This window comes from Megalobrama amblycephala, linkage group LG7 (assembly GCF_018812025.1).
Source record: "Megalobrama amblycephala isolate DHTTF-2021 linkage group LG7, ASM1881202v1, whole genome shotgun sequence".
NCBI lineage: Eukaryota > Metazoa > Chordata > Actinopteri > Cypriniformes > Xenocyprididae > Megalobrama > Megalobrama amblycephala.
The window spans coordinates 23,349,183-23,373,835 of record NC_063050.1 but is presented as its reverse complement, the minus strand read 5'-3'; the positions used below and the strand labels follow the sequence as shown (position 1 = coordinate 23,373,835).

At 35.9% G+C, this 24,653-nt stretch overlaps 1 protein-coding gene across 6 annotated transcripts in view; it reads right to left on the bottom strand.

Moving 5' to 3' along the window:
- Window positions 1–24,438, bottom strand: part of gab1 (GRB2-associated binding protein 1) — an 88,033-nt gene extending 63,595 nt beyond the window's left edge. For 2 of the 6 annotated variants that reach the window (XM_048196637.1, XM_048196640.1), the window contains exons 1-2: window positions 23,836–24,434; window positions 23,626–23,747 (exon numbers count right to left, since the gene is read on the bottom strand). In XM_048196637.1, coding sequence (XP_048052594.1) covers window positions 23,626–23,697 — 72 coding nt within the window. In that variant the 5' untranslated portion in view covers window positions 23,698–23,747; window positions 23,836–24,434. Of the gene's footprint in view, window positions 1–23,625; window positions 23,749–23,835 lie in introns of those variants that run through there. The other 4 variants (XM_048196641.1, XM_048196642.1, XM_048196638.1 and 1 more) reach the window with 3 other exon arrangements.
- Between the last annotated feature and the right edge of the window lie 215 nt (window positions 24,439–24,653).

Here is a 24,653-nt window from a genome sequence, read left to right as displayed (position 1 = left end):
ACTAAAATCTCATCCACATCTGTACAGCAGAACTGGATCTGAATAACTTTTGAACATACTGAGATTCCCTTTACTGAAAGCTTTTCTGTGCTTTCTCACTCACATACACGTGCATGTTATTTTGCCTATATTTGTGTCCATTTCTGGGAGATATGTTCATTTTATATAGTAACTTTTAAACAATATGTTACATAATTGAATTAAAAAAAAAAACTAAAAAAAAACATTTAAACATTTACAAACATTTAAACCAAGCCAACTGGGTCGAAAACCCAGCACTGGGTCAAAATAGGACAAAACAAAAGCCAAAATGCCCCAAATTAGGTTGTTTTATAAACAGTCCTAATCATAATTAAAATGATCAGTCATCAGACATAAAATAATTTAAATAATGTTATCATTCTGAAATCATATAAATAGCTAGACATCAAAAAACTCTCCTGAACACTTTTTGTGGCTGTGCACACACATAAATTACAGTCTTGTTAAAGTCCAAGCAGGTGGTGAGGGGCGAGAGGTGTGTGTACGACACAAGATTTCAGCCCATTAGAGGCAGTGACCCCCTACAGGAGAACATCGAGTTCAGGAGCAAAACTGGGAGAAAACATGCCTGCAAGTCACTAAAGGATTAGTTCACCAAAAAATGAAAATAATTTCATTAATTACTCACCTTCATGTCGTTCTACGCTCGTAAGACCTTCGTTCATCTCCGGAACACAAATTAAAATATTTTTGATAAAATCCAATGGCTCAGTAAGGCCTCTATAGCCAGCAAGTTAATTTACACTTTCAGTGCCCAGAAAGGTACTAAAAACTTATTTAAAACAGTTAATGTGAGTTCAGTGGTTCAACCTTAATATTATAAAGCGACAAGAATACTATTTGTGCAGCAAAAAAAATAAAATAACGACTTTTCAACGTGAGGGCCGTGATTTCAAAATACCTGCTATTCTGCAGTACCGGTAAGCTGCTTTAAAATGCTCCTGTGCGTGTTTGTGTAAGCGCTCTATGAAGAGCATCAAAGGTTTCTATTTACAACATATTTTTGCAGCATTGAGCTTTGATCCAATCACAGACATAACTATTGCGTGCATGAACACCATTGCCAATCATATGTGTTCAAGTTAGTCAGAATCCTCTCAACACCGCTCAAAATTTCCGGAAACTTTCCACGGAAACTTAAGCTGGGGAATTTTGGAAATATTCCAATTTGGAAACTTTACAGGAATTTATGGGAATTTATGGGAATTTACGGGAATTTACGGGAATTTACGGGAATTTACGGGAATTTACGGGAAATTTTGGGAAATTTATTTAAATTTATAATATTTATATAAAAAGTATCATATAAAAACAAATAAAAAAAAGTTTAAATTTGTTTGGTCATAACATGAAATAACAGTTATTAACAGAGTTTTTGTTCAGCACAAGTTCTGTATGCTCGCAAATCCTTTTATTATAACCAACTATATATAAACACAATGTCAATAAAAGATTCATTGCACAGCGTAGACCGCTTTATGGATTTTCAGCTTTGTGTGTCACGTGCTGAGCTGAAGTAACTGACAGATTCAGTGATTATAATGGCAGCGATCTTTGCTCGCTTTCTGTATTCATTTTTTTTTTTTTTTCATGCTGCTAACTACACATTGCAAAGTTTCTGGAATGACAACCGTATTAAATGTGTGATTAAACCCAATTGACAGTGATAACCATAGCAATGGAACAAAACAATCTGATACTGTATGTCAAATTATTTGTGCATTAAGTCTTCATGCAAAATAATAGACCTGCCACTTTGTTTGTTTTATTACTAACTTTCCAAATCAGTCACTCAGTGACTTTTTACATATAATTTACATATAAATTTACAGATTTTTAAATATAAAATAGTTCTAAGCACTTTGTTTTATGATCCTGACAGTGACTATTTTACATTTCAAGAATAAATATGATAAGTTAAAGGGTTAGTTCACCCAAAAATGAAAATAATGTCATTTATTACTCACCCTCATGTCGTTTTAATATGACAAACTGTTTCTTTGCATTTAATTTGGATTTATTGTCAGTACTGGGCTCGCAGTTCGCATGGGTAGGGTACTTTGTACTGTGTGTGAATGACAGTGTTTGTCTGCTACCAGGAAAAACCCCGATATTATACATTATATAAACTTAAAGTCACTGGGCAAGATGTGGAATATCCAGTGAATACAAGTAATATTAAAGCTGCAGTCTGTAACTTTTTTGGTTAAAAATTATCCAAAATCAATTATTGAGCAAGTACATAACCAGCCAGTGTTCAAAACTACCTCCTTACCTTAGCCTGATTCACAACGGTAAGATTGTAATAGTGTTTTTTTTTTTTTTTTTTTTTTTTTTTTGAGTGGTACTGGTAGGTTTCTGCGGGAAATATGAGTTTGCCTTTGTGTCATTATGTCACATCTGTAAACATAAAGGAGGAGTCCCGGATGCTGCAGGTGGCGGTCATTTGTTATTTTTTACAGCAGCTGAAATAATTAAACTTGTCATTTTGATGGCGGATTTTAATCAAGAAAGGTAAAACGACCATCATCGACAACTGGTGAATCACCAATAGTAAAAAGCAAAAGACGCAGTATCTGTAACTCCAAAGTACAGTGAATATCCATGCTAGTGCAGTTTAATGGGTTTGTTGACATATTTCATCCATTTAAATAAAAAAAACTTGTGCTGACCTTGCAACATGTATCATCAGTATATGCGTTGTTAATAAAATAGATACAATGGAAACTACAGCCTAAGCTGAATCTATAGATAGAGACAGTGCAGGTCACCACAGGCTGGTGTGTCACAGCTGCCTATCCCATGCGTCAATGAAATGAGCTGGCCACAAATAAAAGTAGTTAGTTGAATACAAAGAATGAGCTTGACTTTGCTACCATGGTTCACCCTCAATTGCAATGAAGCATTTAAGAGTGACGTGTTCTGATAAGGAAAGAAACTTCTGAAGGACAACTAAACTGTCACTGGTGCACTATATTGTGCTTGTCAAAGTAGAAACCAGGTCACTGATCAATAGCTATTATTAACCCAATGTAAAGTTCACTCAGGTTTCTGTTAGATACACAGACACTTCAGCTAGTGGATAGAATTCTCTGACAAAGTCCTGTCAAACTAACATTTTTGTACATATACCATAGCAAAAATTTTATTATATTATAAAGTATGTTGGAGTAGATTACAGAGCAGATGTAGGGGGTGAGTGATATTAAAAATAAAAAATAAAAAAAGTACAAAGTCAATTTGTCCAGTTGAGTTAAATTTCTGTTTGTTCTCTCTCTCCCACATCACTGTCCTACCTGAATAAAGGCAAAAATGCCAAAAATAATGAAATTTACAATATCTCATTATATAAAAAACACTCATATACATTGCAATGAAACAACTATCAATAATAAATAAAATAATTAAAAATGTAATGATATATGTCAATACAAGCAATGTTTTCTTTAGTTCTGAAGCCTTTCTCCACTGACTGTATTTAATTATTCAGTATAAAAGGCACAATTAATCCAGCCTTTCCTCAACCATTTGAGAAGATTCACTCTGCATGATCATTTTTACCACACGCTGTTCATATATGTGTGTTAATAGATGATACAATACAATTGACTGTCAAGTGGCCAAACAAGCACTGTTTTTAGTCGATAATATCATTATATTGGCCAACAAATCAGCTTGAAATAAGCACCATCATGCCTGACTACTTGCAATACTTAAACACTAATGCGAATAACAATGCTGGCATTTAAAAACAAAGGCCCAAAAGTTTGCAAGCGTCTTTATGAGAGCGTGTACCCTTTACAAGGCCATCCGAAAGGCATTTCAAAGGTTATAGATTACGTCTAAGCAGTAGCTGTGGAACGCCAAGTGGTAAGGCATGGGCTAGTCATCTGACCAAGATGGAGAGAAACAAAGGGGCATGACATCAACAAACTCAGATTTATACGCAAACAGGGCAGGCTCACTCACTGCCCCTCTCTTCTTCAGTTGCCTCCATCCCTGCTCTTTGATCCATGGGGGCGATAGTTACGCTAGCATAAAAAGGTCAGCGGAGTGGCACTTTGCCTGCATGAGTCAACTGCCCTCCTCCCCGCTCCTCTTTCCTTTCTATCTATCGCTCTCAAAGTCACATGTCTTCGTCAAAGCTGCGTCATTCACATTCAACACATTCTTCTGGCCTGGGCAGCCTCTGTTCACATGACTGGAGCACTGCTTAGGTCTGTCCGACAGCCTGCCCAAACAATTCCCTCTTTTTTAGTACCAAACACTCTGTCAAAGGGGCCCAAAACGGACCATGACCTCCACAACTCTGGTGTCAGGTAGAAAATCCTCATGATTGTCATAGGACTTTTGTAGCTTGAGTAGCTACATCTAGAACACCAAAGGCAAATATGACAGCTGGAAAGGGCTGTGATATGCATACCACAAAATCCAGTTTTCACACCTTTTGAACAATGAATGAGTTTTGCATTTAAAAAAAAAAAAAAAAAAAAAAAAAAAACAGCAACTGCACTCACAGACAAACTTTTTGTAGTGATGACTAAATTTATTTATAAATGTATTAATTATTAAACATTTTCATGCCTTCCAAATATTATCGATTTCCTCAAATTTTCTAGCCCTGAAAACAACAATTTTAAAATTTTCAAGTTTTCCATGACCTTATGAATCCTGAAAATCAAACACAAAAGAATTCTGCAAGTTATTTTTTATTTTCACGTTGCAATATAATGGAAGTAACGACAGATCTTTTATTTCATATTGTGATGTACATCCAAATGAAACAAATTTTCAAAAAGAAAAAAAGCTGGGCGGTTGTTGATTGGATGAAGGCAGATCTGAATGTGAGCTTGCAGTCATTTCTAAGAGCAGGTTGGGTTTTAAGCAAACTAAAATGATTGGAGAAGTCCAGCATATGCCACCAGAGAGAAGTCGTTTCACCAGAAGATCGATCGAGATTTCATTTTAATTAAATTACAGGATCAAAAAAACAAAACATGCATGGATGAATCATTCGCAATAATGCCATTGGAAAACGCTTTCATTTCATGGCAACTTTAAAATATATATTTCTAAAGGACTCAAAACTCAGAATTAAAGCTGAAATGTGTAATTTTCATTGGTTGGTCAAACAGACAGTCCTGCCCCAAACTCATTGGTTGAGCCACTTTTGCAGTTTTAGGCTCACAATCAAACAGCAATGTTTTGATAGTATCACAGAGCCACAGTGTCTACATATTTTAGGCAAATCAACCTACATACAAATCGCTCGCTTAGTCGTAAAATAAAGCTGTGAAAATTAACATCTGTAAAATTTCCAAGCTTTCAGACAAAGTAAACGCTCTTCATCAAGCAGAGAATAATAACCTCATGAAGGGTTCAGGTTCCAAAGTCAAGCATGCACTCTCAGCATTTACAGTTAAAACACCTGCGGGCTACCAGCACCTGCTCACACAGAAACTGCAGCAGAAACTCTGGAGCCACTCATTTGCAGTATAAGCCAGGTGTCTTTCTCCAAGACCCATAAGATCAACAAAACGTGCAATGAGGAAATTAAAGGAACCCGTACTGACCTTGAGAGCAGAGCAGATTTAGTGGCGTGAAACTTAATCCAAAGTTCTTGGGGAAAAGGACGACGAAGGTTATGGAACAAACAAGTCAGTCAGAAGTCAAATGAAGACTGGAAACAACACATCCCGAATCAGCACTGCGAGTGGACAGCATTCACATCAGAAACAAGCCTATGCACTTGCATGGTCAATACTGGAGGTCTTTTGGCTTCTTGCAGCTGTATACACTGTATAGCTGTATCTTTGTTGGCATGATGCCAGGCTGAAGATATCAAGCCACATTGAGCAGCCCTTCTAATGCAATCAGGAGAAAGAGCACTCTAATAGGGCTCTGTCGCTGAGAGCTCTCTCCCTCCACACACACACACGTGCAGTGAGGGGGAAGGGCAGTCCAATGTGAGCCAGGCCCCAGCAGACTCACGGTAACCTGAGAAATTACACGGGGCGGCGGCGGCATTTCACAGCTTGTCTCCAGCCTGACCCCTCCTACACACTAGTAGCCCACTGTGATCCTGAGTAGGGACGGGGAGAACCTGGGAAGCATTTAGTCCATTAGATCCAAAGCCAAATCAAAAACCAGGAGCCCCTCATCCACCTCCAGATGGTCCAACCATTTTACGGTTTACAATAACAGTTTACAATACGTTTCAATTTGTTAAAGAGCTACATCACAAGTAGGAACTCTGTTATCATTTTACTCACCAACCAATGAGGTTTTTGTTTTGATGCATCAAGAAAGTACAATTGAGTGTCCGTTTACCATAAGTGATGTGCTCTATGCATGTTCATTTTTATATGTGATTAAAAGCCTAAATTAAATCTGTTTGAGTCTCTTCAGAAGACTTGGATTAAATGATTTGTATAGATTTATTTTACAATGTCTCTATGACATGTTTCAAGAACTTCACCAATGTTTTGGGTGAGTGGACTTTCGATGAAGGGACAAAAATCTCTCAGGTTTCATTAAAAATATCTTCTCGAAGAAGAACAAAAGAGTGAGTAAATAATGACATTGTTCATTTTTCAGTAAACTAACCCTTTAACAGTTCACTATTCAATTTGTTACTTTATAAAAAGACTACTGATCATTGTTAATTCATGCCCAATAAAAATAAATCAACTTATTTTAAAGCATTATGATGTATTTAGACATTGTGTTGTATTGTTCATTATTAGCTCAAGATACCTAATGCATTAACTAATGTAAAGTGTTACCACAACTAATACTAAAATGCACAAATACTATTTAATTAACATTTTAATATGTTTAATAAATAATACATAGTTTTCATTAAAATACCATTTCCCTTTAAATACACATTGTATGATCAACCAGTCAGTAATGATACTTATTCAAGTTTTGCAAACCTTAATTACACTAAACGATTCTTGATTCGCTTCAAAAGTAAAACCCTGCAGTTCAGAAATGAGTCAGACGTAATTCAGTAACCACAAGTTCTTTCAGTGAAGGATTCATCAGACTGATTCAAAACATTAACCTGTAAGTCTTTCCTTATAAGAACTAGCTCATAAAGCTCAAAGTATACTGCAGTTTACACATGAATGCTTAGTGCACCTAATGCAAAAAAGCATAATCTACTTGATAGCAGTTGCAAACAAATGCACACTAGAAAGTTTCATCCTTGTCCAATGTCTGACGTATTTCTCTACAGAAGTTACGGCCGATTAAAAAAAAAAAAAAAAATGTAGCAGGTGAAAACACGTTCTCATCAGTATTTTGCAGTACACGCTACTATCAGATGCACTTAAATCTGCTAACTCAAACTGAGTAAAATATAATTCCTTTTGCCGTGGCACTGCTGATGCAGCTGATGTAATGCTCAGAGCACACCCATGTTGTCTATTAGAGTAAATTTGGATTATTATGTCAGTCATTCTGGACTGTCACTACAATAGCCAAAACTGATTCTTCAATCCCACACGGCTCTGTTTTCCAGCGCAGGTCCTGCAGCCTACTCATTCGCTCTCTCTCCAACACCTCCTCTTAATGTACTCAAGCCCATAACTAGGCTTTATTCCAAATAAAGAAAAGAGAAAGAGAGAGAAAGCGCTCTCTACAGCCATCTGGGAACCATCAGCAGTGGTAGCACAGGAAATGGTCGCCATGCTGCTGTCAGGCACCTCAGAACGCAAAAGAACGACACGGCAAGAGCAGAAGAGCAGCTGAAGAAAAAATAAGACAGACAGACAGTGTGTGTGTGTGTGTGTGTGTGTGTGTGTGTGTGTGTGTGTGTGTGTGTGTAGGGGGGGGGATGAGGAGCTTGACAAACTTGCATTCCTGTGCAGCATGGGACTCTGGGAAAAAGTGTAGGCTATTATTACAGTTTAACATGTCCTTCAGCTCACGCAACATTTAAATAATAATAACCATTACTATTATAACTACAACATTATTATTATTAAATAATTAAATATGAATCATTATAAATCTTTTATAGATTTTATTATTAATATATTAATATAATATATAATATAATATATAATATATTAATATATTATTTAATATTATTCATTATTAGTTATTTTTAATTAGTAATAGTTATACATATTTTATATTTAAGATTATAAATATTTAATTAATATTATTATACTATATTATATATTACATATTATACTAAATAAAATAATTATTTTTATTTTTATTATTAAATATTACCATTCATAACTTATAAATAATCATTCAGCATAGCAGTGATATTTAGATGGTCTTACCTGCATACAAATTCAAACTCTGGCACTCATAGTGTATAATTTTTTTTATTTTTTTTTATTTTTTTTCTGTCATTTCAGACACAGTTCTGCCCTAAACATTCTTTGATCAAACCAAAGGTACCGTCTCTGGTTGTCAGTGTATGTTTATGGGGAAGAGCAGCCTTAAAATAGCACCTTCCAAAAGCAAAAATGCTCAAATCTATTCTTAAACTGGGCTCACCCAAGAAGTCTGCATCAACAAAATGTCTGTTCCTAAAAATCTCCGACTTCCCCTCTAAAGCTCTTTTCATTAGCTGTTAATTTCATTCAGTAAATAAAGATGAGCAAAATAAATGCTTTGTTCATAATGAAGAGAGAAATGTTTTAAGCTCTGAAACTTGCAGGATGTTTTAATGGTACAAATACCTCTTATATGCCAAAAGATTAAGGCAAATTGGATTTCTCATGCCATGACCCCTTTAAAAGGGAAGAATTCAAACTAACAACCTTGCAAACCTGCTCCAACAATCATGTTTTCAAACTCACTGCTTTTAAAGATCCCGTTTTTCGTGGTTTTTTGAAGCTTTGATTGTGTTCATAGTGCGCAATATAACATGTGTTCATGTTTCGCGTGTAAAAAAACACAGTATTTTTCACATAATTTACTTATCTGTATACCGCTGTTTCCACTGTCATAAAAACGGGCTGATGACTTCCTTGTTCTATGAAGTCCCTCCTTCAGAAATACGTAACGAGTTCTGATTGTGCCAGCGGTTCCTGTGTTGTGATTCGACAGCAGCTTAGCGCATCTTGCCCGGAAAGGTCACGCCTCTTACCATAACGTGGAGATGCACACGCTCAGTGTTATTGTAAACATGTCTTTAATTTTACCCTATCAATTTGAGCCGGAATCAGACCCGGTGATTGGACTGCGGGATGAAAATAACAGCGTTTCGACGACATGGCGACAAACACACTCTACAAACGCAACTCTTGTGTATTCCTGTGGGCGGAAGTTAGTCAAAAAACTGTTTTAGTGACGTCATTAAAGAAGGAAGTAGAGGGATGTAGTCCAAACTGGCCGTTCGATGTAGGCGACTTCTGTTAAATAAAATATCTCGCTTGGCATTGAACTTTGAGCTTTAAAATGTTACAGATTTTATTTATACTCTAACAACAACATTACACACTAACTAAAGTTTGAAACATGGGATCACGAAGAACGGGACCTTTAAAGCACGCTACAGCCATCAATTCAACGCTCCTGTAACAAATTGATCAGCTTCAACAATATGTGTCAAGAAAATACTATGCTAGTTTTGTGAATTATAAATTAACATGACTGAGTGTTAATTATGTCAGAAGGGCATATTTGCTATGTTTTAAAACATTGTGTCAAGTTAAAAATATCTTGAATCACATTATTAGACCAATCTCTGTCTAGCTGCTTTTGATTCTGAAATAATATTATATATCAAATAAAATATGGTTTTGTGCATTATATTCATTAAGTAATACATTGAAGTAAAATATGCAAGTATACGGTCTAAATTTAATGGTGCTGACAAATTCATAGCACCTATTCAGAGAGACCAAATCCAATCGATATGGCTTGTAATCAGGGCCAACTGCATTCAATTTAATCAAATAACTTCAAGGCTCATGCAGGGCACTGTGAAAGTATAGAAGGAATTCAGAAAACCTCAACACAAACTATGTTATATGGAAACCGGGGGGGTAACAGACTGAGAAAATGAAAGTGTGAGACTTCCATTTTCATCTTATCTAATCTCTGCATGGGAAAGAACAAGACTGAACAAATATCCCCAGTAAATAAAAGCTCACATCTGTTTACAAACTGCCTTTTCCTGTAAGCCTCTCATTGCTGTACATACTTCTGCAGTTCAGCACTCAGGCCAAAGGCTAATTCGGGATCAGCTGACAAAACAACACTAGTCTAGATATGCAGACAATGACACATGCAAGAATAAAAGCTAATCAACATGTCGTGTGAATCAGATGTCGAAGGCATCGATAAGCAAAGGGCCACTGAGCACTTCAACAGGTTATAATTAGCTAAACTCGTCATGCTCAATGACTGAACACTTCAAACAAGCAATACAGATAACACCATGAGCACATGACTGTAATGGGCCTCTAGAAATAGAGAGAAAAATTGTGAAATAAAAGCATTTCTTAAAGAAAGTTACCAAGACACATATGTATTAATAAAAAGTATTAATTTCTTTAAAAAAAAAAAAAAAAAAAAAAAACCTTTTGAACAGTAGTGATAAAGTTACAAAAGCTTTCTATTATTTCAGATAAATGCTGTTCTTTTGAACTTTCTATTCATCAAATAATTGAAAAAATTATGTTTTCAACATTGATAATAATGAGAAATGTTTCTTGAGCAGCAAATCAGGATATTAAAATGTTTTCTGAAGGATCATGTGACACTGAAGACTGGAGTAATGATGCTGAAAATTCAGCTTTGACATCACAGGAATAAATTACATTTTAAAATATATTCAAATAGAAAACAGTTATTTTAAATTGTAAAAATATTTTACAATATTACTGTTTTTATTGTATTTTGATCAAATAAATGAAGCCTTGGTGAGCAGAAGAGACTCCTTACCATCCTAATAATTTTGGCCATTTTATATATATATATATATATATATATATATATATTTATTTATTTATTTATTTTTTAAGATTAATAATAGATTGAATATGTTGAAACAGAAGTTGCAATAGTCTTCTCTATTTCGAACAAGAACCTTGGTTTTGTCCATTGGGAATTTTTTGGATTGTTGGATGGTTGTCGTTTACTACTGCCCTCCTGCCACTAAACATGTCGCTGCACAAACGAGGGGAGGGGAAGATATTAGGAGGGGAAGCTATTAAATCATTTATAATAAATACTGCATAAAATAAGAATTATCAATTTCGATTTCATGGTGACTTTAAAGGAAATGATGATGTTTGTCAAAATCATGCAGCCTTACTATGAAAATAGTACAGTACCAACAACAGGAAAAGTTGAAAATACTTTCCCACCAATAAAGAATGTAAATAGTCTGTATATAAAGTTCTGTGCTCTGGATCAAACTGATGGAGCCCTGGTGAATAATAAACTCTTGAGCTTCCCAGCAAAAATAGAAAGGTCATCGAGTAAAGGGAGAGACTATGTATGGTTATGTGTGTGTGTTTTAAAGGGGCAGGTCCCCTTCCCTGCTCCCAGACAGAGGCTGCCTTTGGAGGCCCTCTAGAGAGCAGACTGTGTGAATGAGTTACGACAGCTGAGGCCTCGTCCCTCACCACTGGAATCCTAAAACACACAACATCCTGCCAATAAAATCAAATCAACCGAGCAACAAATGCTTATCCAATGCTAATGTAATGCTCTCGTGAGAATCTGCATACACCTAAGGCACTAGAGATCTCCTGCGCAAACTGCACAGATCACCTTAAAACGTGGCTACACTATCGTACGTATTCTGAAATGTCAGCATCATACCAGCTCTTTCCCATGAGGTCGAAACATTTTTTCTGTCATTTTCTGTTCTTGAATAGGTTGAAACTAGAGTTTTTGAGTCTTAGATAAATAGGCAGTAATAAACAGTGTTATATCAAGCATTATACCAAATACAAACTTACATTGTGTGTTTTCCACACGAGTAGGACATTCCAACAGTAAGCAGACATGGAGTGTTTTTGTGTGTTAGTTTGAGGTTAAGCGAGTGGTAACAATTTTAATTAACCATTGTTATAACAACATATTATTAGACACTCCACAGCTATTTCAAAATGTGCAGACAAATCTATTTGTTCTCTGGCCATTTCATGAAAATTTCAATTATATCCTCTCTAAAAACCATTCAGACAATAATCACAGCCATTATTACAAAAGATGTGCTTGCTTTTTATATGTCAAGACCTTGAAATGACTGAAATTCACTTCACTAAATCAATGTTTACATAAGCCCTTATTTTTCTTTTTTGAAATTGCTCATCTGGAGTGTAGAAAAAGAACCAGTGAAACAGATTATAAATGTGACAGCTAATAATAGGATTAACCAGTGTTTTTATTAGATTTTTTTAATGCTACTGCATTATATAAACTTCATTTTTCATGACTCTTTCTGACAATTTTAAATTCAGATCGGACAAAGTTTGCTTGAATACTAGGGATTTCAAAATGCCTCAGCCAAATGACCAAGCCACAGAAATGCCCTTTCCAAGCAAAAATGTCAACAGAAACTGTTACTTTAACAGCCAGTAACAGAATCTTTGACAGAGAAAAAGCAGCATGAATGTGGGAAAAGATCCCATTTAAAATGGATGTAATGTAGCTAAATGATGATGGCTGATTTTACGTAAAAGTGCATAAATAAAATAAAAAATAATAATTGAAAAAAAAGAAAGAAAATTAAGTAAAATAAAATAGTACCTGACTAAACAAATAACTGAATAAACAGATACTGATGACAAAGACTTGTGGCAAAGAATAATGGCATGCTTTTTTGTTTGTTTGTTTTTTTTTTTGGGGGGGGGGGGGGGGGGGTATGTAATGTTAGGCCAAATCAAAGGTCATCACAGATCAACTTTGGGCATTTTTTTCTATAATGAAATAATTTCATTATAACTTGCAAAAAGTTTTCCTCAGAATACACCACTACCGTGAATGATTATCAATGGGAAAAAAATGCTTTTTAGATTATTTAGATTCAGCATCTACCAGTTTGTAGTTTGCATTCAGTTTGTATTTGCATTTTTCCATGACAAAACTCAACATACAACATTCACCCTCTCTGTTAACAACAATAGAGGTGGAAAGTAACTAATTACAAATACTTTCGTTACAGTACTTGAGTACATTTTTCATACCATTGATATTACCAGAACACTGAGCAGTTTGAGTAAATAGAAAACTCGGCTCATGCAAGGATGCAGTTATTGCATGGACGGAGCAAGAACAATGTGTCTAAAATGCATGCACATAGTTCAGTTTAAGCTTGCCCTCTTTAACAATGCAGTTAAACTAAATGTATGAAGCAAATTTTGTACAAAGCTGAAATAACCTCAACATCAGCAACAAAGTGAAAAAAAGCTTACATGATTTATCTATGATGCACATAAAAGTGTAGTTCGTTACTATAGCAATAGTGGGCTCCCGCCCCGGCACTTTTTCGGTATAACGAAAAAAAGAGCATTTTATTTAACGTTAACCCGTACCCCACTTTATTTTTTTTAATGGCACTTTTCTATTCATACTGTTTTAATCCCTCGTTTCTTTGATCGTACACTGTAAAAAAAAATCCCAGTAAAATTTACGGTAAAAAACCGGCAGCTGTGGTTGCCAGAACTTTACCGTAAAAAATACAGTAGCAACATAAAACAAATCTGTTAAATTTACGGTAAAATAACGCATTTCATTAACTGATACAATGTTAATTTACCAACCTAATGAAGTATTAATATCTGTTTTGTACCTTTATAATACACTGACAGTCACCAAACACAGTGGTGATAAGAGTCACATGATGAATCAAAGTTCATCATAAGCAGATTTTCCACAAGCTGAGAAGGACAATACTAACATATAGAAGGTGCACACAGTGTCATTCACACACACACTAAACACCATCATGGTAACATGCATGAAATTTTAAAAATGCAATAAACATTCATTTAACAACATTAGATGTAACATAAAACCCTAATGTACATAACTGATTAGAAAAAAAATGAGAAAAACTAAGAAGAAACAGAGTTATTTCAATGAAAATATATTAAATGTGAAGTGTCACGCAGGGAATTGTGGAAATGTCAATTTACGTTTTTTCACTGTAAATCTTACAATGAATTGTTATTTTTCACTTCCAAAAACTGTGAATTTAACGGTATTTTACCGTAAATGTAAAATGTACCGTTAGATCTATTACAGTTATTCACCGTATATAGTACGGAAACTTTCTGTAAACCAATTGACAGTTTTTCACCGCAGCATTTTTACAGTCTTTTACTGTTAAAATCACGGTCATTTTTTACAGTGTACCTCTCACTTACCCTTTTTTGCGATTGCCCTTCTTAAAAACATTCAAATGATCTTACGTGGACTTACTTTCCAAAATTAGATATAAAACAATAAATCACTCTTGGCAACAGGGATAGCTAGTACGTTTGCTTAGCATAGCGTCAATTTATGACATTAATATCATGTTTTGCTCCAAAATCACTATATAGCCGTCAGCCGTGTTTGAAAAAACTTTTGTGGTCCCATGTTGCTTCTTACACAGAAGATATATTAGGCTGTTATAAAACTCTATGATACAGACTATGTTGATCAGTGTTGCATTATAGATGTACATTATTCTTATGAAAATACCCAAGATATCTTGAAGAACACAAATAAACATAGATATAGCGTCGCAATCGTGTGTTTATTGTCTTTATGTTTCATCAGTCAAAACATCTCTATCTTCATGTTATTCAGCTGCAGCGATATCTGGTAAGGGATTTCCTGGAATATCATAAGTTTATTATTTCTATAAATCTCACTTGTGGACTTCCTGCGCGAGGGTGCCCTCATGAGTGTGTTTAATGCTCCGTATTGCTAACATCGCCTAATTTTGTGTAAAAATAGAAATTATACTAAAGTACTTTGTAACGTAATAACTTGAGTAGTTTTTCAGCAAACTACTTTACTCTTACTTTATTATTTTTCAGTACTTTTACATGTACTCAAGTAAATTATTTCTTAAGTAGCAATACTTTTACTTAAGTACAATTTTTAGTACTCTTTCCACCACTGATCAACAATAACAATGTTTGCTTGCTGTGAAGCTATTTAACGCAAAGTCTCATACAGTTCACCAGAAGAGGAATCATCTCTCATGTGACAAGGCAGAGAAGCTAGGTGTTACTAAATCTACTATTCTTTTGGCAATGGAAATTGCTTAACATTAATATAATTCTATTAGCTATTCTGTTTTTCTGCACATCATAATAGTGTCAAAGAAACAACATCATCTCTGTACTGCAAGGCATTCAAAACAAAAGCTAATTCCAAATTAGCATCTTCAGTTTTGGTTTTCAGCCCAGTGTGTCCAGAATTTTCAGTTTCAGCCAAGAACTTTCATTTCAGTCCATCACTATTGAAAAGCTATATTGGGTAGGAGTGGAGCACATTAATATTGCAAAAGGTTTTTTCTTATTTGTTACAGTTAATAATTGATAGCAGAGGCAATCCATTATCAGGGCCCCTCTCAGCCCTGACAGAACTACTCTGGACACAAATGACCAGTCGGGGTGGGAGGGAGACCGCCAAAAAGAGGGGGAGGGGAAGAGAGAGAGGCAGAGAAAACAAATGAGCAAAAATGTCTGCACCAGCACCTAACTAAGCCGATAACCCCGGCCACAAACACTGTTTGTTTCTGCTCTCTGTTCATGTTTGTTTCAGCAAAAAGTTGCACACGATTATGTTTTCCCCACCTAAGCAGATTTAATGAATCCCGACTAAAAGAAATAATTCGGCTGCTAAGTAAAAAACTATTCTTTTGTTCCTCTGCACCCCACTAAATTTAGTGCATCAAGCTTTTAAAATGCAACTGCATGCTTGGAGGCAGTGAGTGAGAGCAGCCATTGCATGGCATAGGTAATGGCTTGCTTTGTAAATGCTCAGAGTACCTAGTGGCTTGCCGAGTTGCATTAAAACAGAAGGGTGGAGTGCGTTCTTGATTAGATAGGTTGAGCTGCACAAGTCACTATATTTCTGCATTTTCCCTCTGGCTCTCTTTCCCCGTTTTGCTCCAACCTCTCAATCTTCCTTGACACTTATTGCAATGTGGAAAGCTGCTGTGTATTACCAACCATAAACAATAATTTCACAATCTCAGAAATAAGCTACCGCAAAGCAAGACTGAAAAAAGCAACAGTAAACACAGACGTGCACATTGTTGTCACTGGAACACATTTCAATCAATATCACCGTCAGAGTAGTTTACTGCATAGTTGTCTGTCCTGTGTGGACATTTCCTACTGAAAAAGGAAGTTTGGGCAGGATATACTGACAAGCTTCTTTCAGTATTGTTTTTCTATTGTTATTTATTTATTTTTTTATTATACATTTTTTATTGATTCATATCGGTCAATACTGGATTATTGGAAATGTAATTGGACATATGTAAAAATACATATCTAACTGTACATGCTCATTCCCTGTATTTTTAAATCAGATCATGTTAATCTGAAATCTCCAGCAAATCTCACAACGAATATCCATTTTTTTTTATTTTTTTTTACTGTACATTATAATTTTAAGACAATAACTTTTAGACAAAATTGTATAGAATTTTCATATCTGCAATTTATTGGTTATCAGTCATAACATGAAAATAATTATTGGCCAGAATTTTAATATTAATGCATGCCTACATTTTTAATTAGCCAATAGGTTTAAGTTACGTCACCACAATGAACAATGATTGGCTACAAGATGCAAAGGGGAGGGATATATGATTTTAAAGGACATTTGATTAGTTTTGATTTCATTGAATACACATATCTGCTGAATTTTGTAAATGTTTTTGAACACTATGTTTACACAGATATACAAATATGTAAATATATACGCAAAAATCATAATCACAATTATTTTTGTCAATATTGTAATCACGATTATTTAACACGATTATGAGTGGACCATATGACCAAAACCTTGAAAGAGTAATTTATTTATCGATAGTAATATATCAAGTTTATACTTGCTGGAAATAAGGCAGCTATGATGCATTCTCAATAACAATTTCCATACCACAGCAGAATACTAACTAATGTAAGAAAAAAAAAGTCCTCAGTAATAACACAGTCAGTAATACAATGAAAAAAATGCAAATGACAAACAATAAGTCACTTTAAAACCAGATGCACAAATGCGCAATGCATTCTATTTTCACCCAACTGTTTACGTTCACTTAAGACATAACTAACTGGGTTTAACCCTTAAATGCATACCTCGGGTCTTTAGTGACCCGGGACATCATTCACTACCCTCCTCCTCGTTCATTTTTCAAAGTTAGACATCAACCTTCTTGGTATTCCTCAATCAATTCATTATAAAGAATATAACAAGAAAAAAAAATAAAAAATTATTAAAGAATGCCTATTTTTGTATTCATTTTTTGTGAAAATAGTATAGGGTTCGCTATCGACCCGAGGTGTGTATGAGTGTACGTATATTTTTTCTGCACAACAATAATTGAATCTTAGATGACGGAATGAGTGCAATTCACCTTTATTCCACAAGGTGGCAATGTCTGAAACACAATGCTGAAGTGACGACTCATTCAGGCAAAAAACAAAATAATAAGAAAAACATGAAATGGCTCAGTGATTTACTGCAGAGCAAGTACTGAACGCAATCAAATATGACTGTAACTCTTACTGGATGGATCTGGTGAAGCTGTTAGCGATCGAAATATTGATTTTGAAGATGTTGAAAATTATATAGTTTTGAGAATACGTTTGAAATAGCGAATGGTCTCATATTCGTGACCTCAAACATAAAAATATCCTATTATTTGCTGAATTTACTGGGAAATGAGCTCTGAGGAGGACAGTGGTGATGGCATAAAACATCTGCTCAAAAGGAGCCCTTTCAAGCTCCAAAAGGTTACAAAATATGCTTTATTTTATTCTTCTGTAATTGTTACTCAAATATCAGAGGAATTTTATATTATCGCGACAGGTAGAGATCCTTCCATGTTAGATATTGATCCGGGTCGATAAAGACCCGAATATGTAAGAATGATTGGTGAAACAGTCATGCATTTAAGGGTTAAGTGAACACTCGCCAAGCCCAGCATTTTGACAATTTGTGTGCATTTGACGGTTTTAGCTCAAATTTCACTTTGCTTGTCCGTGTTCCACTCCGTCTCAGAGTGTGCACACAGAAAGCCGCCTAAGGAACAGTGCTAGTTCTCTTTCGTGCTTTTAATAACTCTTTTTAATATCAAGCACATCCCATTTTACGAAAGTCACGTTACATGATTTTACTGATTTGCATGTTAAGTTTGGGATTTTACAGTGGAGTGAAAGTGCACCGCTGTAAAGGAAAGGAACGGGGCACAATAATAATTTTATCTCCATTTTCGCATTTACATAATCGCTGGAAGCCAAAATCGAAAATAATTTCCGATTAATCGCACAGCCCAATCAGCAAGTACATTCCAAATGAGCGCAAGTGAGGAATCACATGATGGTCTCAATAGCAGAAGTGAGTATTAACACTCCAAAGTGAGTTCCTACATTACTGTACCATACCGTTCATGTGTTCCCAACTTCATTTGGAAGTTTCACAATTAGTCTCCAAGCATTACGAGAAGGGTGTGAAAGAAGAAGTTTACAAAGAATAGATGATGAGGCCAAATGGAAAATGCCAAGACACTAAAAAAAATTAGCCCACAGGGACATTTTCAACGTCATAGTCCAGTTTGAGCAATATGGTGTGGCTATTGTGGGGAGTAATAGCTTATGATGTTCTTATGCCACAAGTCAGATGTCTCACATGCACAGGCCTTTTTAAAACTCTTTTTATACTTGTGTAGCCCCTTTTAATATACTACTGTTATACTAGCTAGTTACCTGTCTGAGGAGACCCTTAGTAAATCACTGTGCACTTTGAGCCATCAAGAGCATTCCCTGCAAACAGACAAGTCAAATGATCTTGAACTGCTGCCAAACCGTCAAAAACACATCAGACTTTTGACCCTGTGCCACTAAAAGCTTTGCAGCGCTAGAGGATCCAAAGCATGTGCAATGAACTTCTCAGATAAATCAGCTGATCTACTGTTTTCTTTTAGTCCAAACAAAGATATGATTTAGAATATGAAATGCAAAAACTTATTGTCAGAAGCTAGACACCACCTCAGGTCATTCAGATAATGAAACAAAGTGCTATTGTGCAATCTCTGCTGTTATGATTCCATAAAATGTTCAAAGCGTTTCAATTTCCAGCTGGTTCAAATGCAAATAATAGCCATCTTTTTAATTATGAAATAATAGAGTGTATCCTTTTTTGAGAGGCTGCAGGTTGCAAGTCTTTTCTGTTGTTTCATCAGTGTTTCAATCATGAATAGGACATGAGCTATCTAAAAAGAATCTTCAAAGACTCCATTTAATTTAGACACAAGACAGCACAGAATGAGAGTTCATAAACAATGGATTTGACGCTCACTAGCATTCAAAGTTTGGGTAGGCAAGATTTTTCTTTTAAAGAAGAAAAAGACTTATGTGCACGAAGGTTGATCAATTTATTTGATCAAAAATACAATAAAAACAGTAATATTCTAAAATATTATTACAATTTAAAGTTTTCTATTTTAATATATTTTAAAATGTTATTTATTCCTGTGATGGCAAAGCTGATTTTTCAGCATCATTACTCCAGTATTCAGTGCCACATGATCCTTCAGAAATCATTCTAATCTGCTGATTTGCTGCTCAAGAAACATTTCTTATCAAATTTGAAAAAAACAGTTGGGTTAGTTCACCCAAAAATGAAAGTTCTGTCATTTCTCTCACCCTCATGTCGTTCCACACCCGTAAGACCTTCGTTCATCTTCGGAACACAAATGAAGATATTTTTGATGAAATCTGAGAAGTATAGGACTCGTCCATAGACAGCAATATAATCAACACTTTCAAGGTCCAGAAATTAACTAAAGACATTGTTAAAACGGTCAACGTGACTGCAGTGGTTCAACCTTAATTTTATGAAGCAACGAGAATACTTTTTGTGTGCAAAACAAAACAAAAATAATGACTTTATTCAACAATCTCTTCTCTTCCCTGTCATTATCCTCATGGAGTTGACGCAGTAAGCACAGTGAAGGCTTTTGCGTTTACGTCCGAATGCCGGCTCAGTATTGGCCAAAGCTGCACACGTGAGCAGCACGACGCAAGTGTGCGATGCTGACGCAGGAGCCGGCCAATGAGTCGCCGTTCCGACGTAGAACTTGGAGGTGCCGGATGTAAACAACATGAGAATGACACAGAAGAGAAGATATTGTTGAATAGTTATTTTTGTTTTGTTTTTGCACACAAAAAGTATTCTCGTCGCTTCATAAAATTAAGGTTGAACCACTGCAGTCAGGTCGACTGTTTTAACAATGTCTTTAGTACCTTTGTTAATCGTATACCTTGTTAATTGTATTGCTGTCTATGGAGCAGTCAGAGAGCTCTCGGATTTCATCAAAAATGAACGACATGAGGGTGAGTAATGACAGAAATTTCATTTTTGGGTGATTTAACACTTTAATTATTTTTTTTATATTTTTAGTTTTTAGGATTCTCTAATGAATAGAAAGTTCTAAAGAACAGTGTTTATTTGAAATAGAAATGCATTTAATTGATCAAAAGTGACATAAGATTAATTTCTTTGTAAGAACTCTTTCTGACCCTAAACTTTGGATGGTAGTGCACATTTTTAAAGGATGTTTACAAGTGACATGAAAAAAAAAGCATTACAGGACGTCTGAAGCAGATAAAAATTACAGGGTCTTCTGAAGTTTCCCCAGCATCGTCCAATGCAATCATAGCACAAAACTTTTCAATATGCTTATCTTAAATTAGAGCTCATGTTGATATAAGTATAACCAGTCAAAACAGATGTACAATCTCTAACAGGCCTGTACACCTAGCATGGGGCTCCTCTTGAGGAGAAGCATTTTAGTTAGGCCTATTAGCCACTCGGCTCCAATAAAAACAGTCTGGTCCTAATCAGCCACTTTCAAAGCACCACATGTGATACACTGAGACCACTTCACCTTCACGCACCAGAAAACGGGACAAGAATGAATACTAATATTGAGGACAGAACTTCAAAACTACAGCAAACCCAGACTGTAAACTTACTGCAACAGGAAAGAATGAAGTTTCTGTTATCTTACTCTAAAAACCAACCAAACAACCAAGTTTGTGCGATGCAAACTATGGCAAAGGCTTTTGTCCACCATCACTTTGCTTAAATGCCTCTCAAGCAAAAGGAAATCTAAAAATGACTTCTGAGAACACGCTGTGGTACAACAAAGCACTTGTTCTTGTTTGGATCTAATCTTATTATAGCATTGTGTGGATGAGCTCAGAAATCATTTTAATTAGATTTGGAGCCATGAAATATTGTTCATCACATTCAACAGACTACCGTTTACTCTGGAAGCTCAAAGCATGTGGAATCACACCCTGTCTCTCAAGCCTTCACATTTTCATGCATTAGCTACATTCGAATGTTCCTTCTAAACAATGGGAAAATATGCCAAAGATCCCACTTTTGCAAAATGCTTGGCTGTTTGAGTCTAAACTGTGTTGCTGATTGTACAATGAGGTAAAACATGAATTCAATAGCAATGTTCTTAGCAGAGCTCCACTAGATTAAAGGAATCCAATAAAAAAAGCATCACATGAGCCTGGAGGAGATTTCTAACATGTTTGGTTGGAGCTCGATATCGGGCAGAGCTGTAAGTGAGTGATTTCATTACAGATTATTGGTGTATATTACCACTAAGAGGAAGGGAAGACCCCATGGTACACATACAATGTGTGAATGACTAAATGCATTGACTCATCCGGTACAGACAGAATGGACAGTTAAGTGTTCAGTTGTCTTGGCAACTAAAGTAGCAGCAAACAAAGGCGTTTCATATGATTTGGTGAAAAATACATTTTCTTAAAACATCTTTGAAATGGAATGTGACAATGTATTTAATGCAAAACTAAAGAAAATATTCAAAATACACAAGATCAAGGAGCCAGTAATCAGTGTAATGATCATTGGTGCAAGCAAATAAATTGTTACAAATGAACTTAATCTAAATTGAATCTATGGATATTAGTGTCATCTATCCAAACCAGCATTGTTTTCTGCAACCTTGATGCATGTCAACAATAGCTTTTGGCTTGAACCGCACTTAAAAGTCATTCGATTTCAAAAGATCCATGCCTACTGCACACTATTTGGGTATATGCATTATTTACAGAGTCTGCTGCATAAAAGAATGTCGAAAACAACTTTTGCATGAGTAAATACAACATAAACGTGTTTAGATTTGGACGTACAATAGTGGTGTATGCAGGTCAAGCCACATTCCATTAAAACAAGAAGCATTACTTAGGTTTGCGCTTATCTGGCTCTCATCCATTCCCAAATGTAGCAGAGGCTTTGGACTTATACTGACTACTACTGGCATGGATGCATGAAGTTTATTTATTTGTATATATTTTGTTTTGTTCCTTTTTGTCTGTGCTTCTCCATCTCATACTACACATCCACTGGATTCATGGACATTCTCGGATTCAGTTCCAACGACGCATGTTATTGATGGCTAATCAGTGTTGCCAAGTCTGTGGAAATTGGGCTGCTTTTTACACTGTTGTTTTTCATGTCCGCGGGTTGAATTGACCCCAAATAATGTGATATTTAGCCCCTGGAAAGCGAAATGCAATTGGGCTAGTTTTGGGCAAGGTTTGAGGAGCAATTGAGCGGGTTTTATTGTGAAAACCTGTCAACCTTATGGCTAACTGCTGCACCTCACTAACACAAGTTCCCAGTCTGCAATGGCTGCCTTGGACAGAGGCATTTTACAGTGCAGTGGGTTTGCACTTGGAACTATGTACTTTTATGTTTACACTTTACGCACTAGCTAAAAGCACTATATATATGATTTTTTTATTGTTGTTGTTATTCTTATCTAGTTCAATTATGTCACGTGATATCAACATGGCGCCGCCCATGAGAGGGCGACCCCCTCTATGTAGAAAAAAACTTGCTTTTTCTGCAAGACTGGCATGTGAGTCTTATAGTGTACATCATTTAGAGATATTTCTCAAAAGTGCTCTTTATTTGTGTGTAAATCCTTTATGTATAAAATAAGGAAGTGTCCCTTTAATGAACAAAACTAAAGTTCTCTCCTAACACCGGTAGGTGTGTCCTACAGCACGGATCAAGACGCCATAAATAAGGATTTTGCACATGCGCTGCGTTCCCGAAAACAACCGTGAACACAAACAGCGCTGACACACACACACACTCAAGTTATTTTTGAGGAACTGAACAAGTTTTAAACTTCTTGGATCATCAGCATTTTAGAGGAAAAAAAAGCCCTAACCGCCAGATCACGAGCACTGATTGACCTGCGGTTGTTGGAAAGCGTACCAAAAATTTGCATGAATCTTGCCCCAACTGTTCTGCGGTTACAACACTAACAGTGCATTTGAATAAGATTAAAATATTACTTACATAACGCCGTAACTTTTTTTCAGGTGGAGACTTTCTGAGCCACCCCGAGCACACCACATCTCCTCCGCTCATTTTCTTATAACCTTTCAGGAAAATACGCGCTTTAAGTTTCGTGTTTCAACCTGCAACATATCAAAGCAAAGTCCCAAAATATGAAGTAGAAGTTGCGCCGAAGTGTTTTCAGTGCGTGTATCAAAGCAGTATGAATACCGTCACTCCTGGCTTCCAGCACGTCCACACGGGAAGAGCTTCCCGACAGCGACACGGTCGGCTCTCACAAACTCTTCTGGATGAAGTCCTCTCCTCTGGCCAGAGGAATTAATCAAGCACAGTGTGTTTAAACACAGCAATACCCGTCTGTAGCTGAGCCCCCTGTTAGTTTACACACTTTGTCGGAAGAAGTAATCCGCTGTTTTCTTTTTTTCCGAGCTGAAATGCAACGAGGCAGCGAGTGATACTCGCGAAGTTCGCCGTAGTGAAAGCTTTGCTTGATTACCTTATTTCAAAGTAAAACAAAACAGTTTCCTTGAAAAGATATACAGTTTTTCCTTGTTTTTCCAAAACATTATGGTCGCATTCGCACTGAAGTGCTTTTTGAAGTAGAAATCCTCCCCGATCGTCGACCTTCCCTCCAGTTTCACTCCCCACAGCTCCTTGCTGATTGACAAGCATAAACGTCGATACTTTCCCTAAACTCAGCCTCCTCTGGCCTATGGAGGCAGGGAGAAGTCGGTCAAGACAGAGAATAAAGAACATTACATCATGGGAAATGTAGTCTTGGAGTGTTGCCCCGTCAGAGGGAAAACACTGAGACGGTGGCTCGTATTACAAAGAATAGGTGTAATCAAATCTCTTACGCATGTCCCAAATAAAACTTGAGTTCTGATTAAGACTGTGATAATAAAGTAGGGTGTTTTTTTTTCTTTTTCTAATCTTTTTTTATATATGATTGATTCTAATATTTTCACTGGCTACATTCAAACAAGTATAAACTCATGCTTCTCTTATTATTTCAGTAAAGATATGGT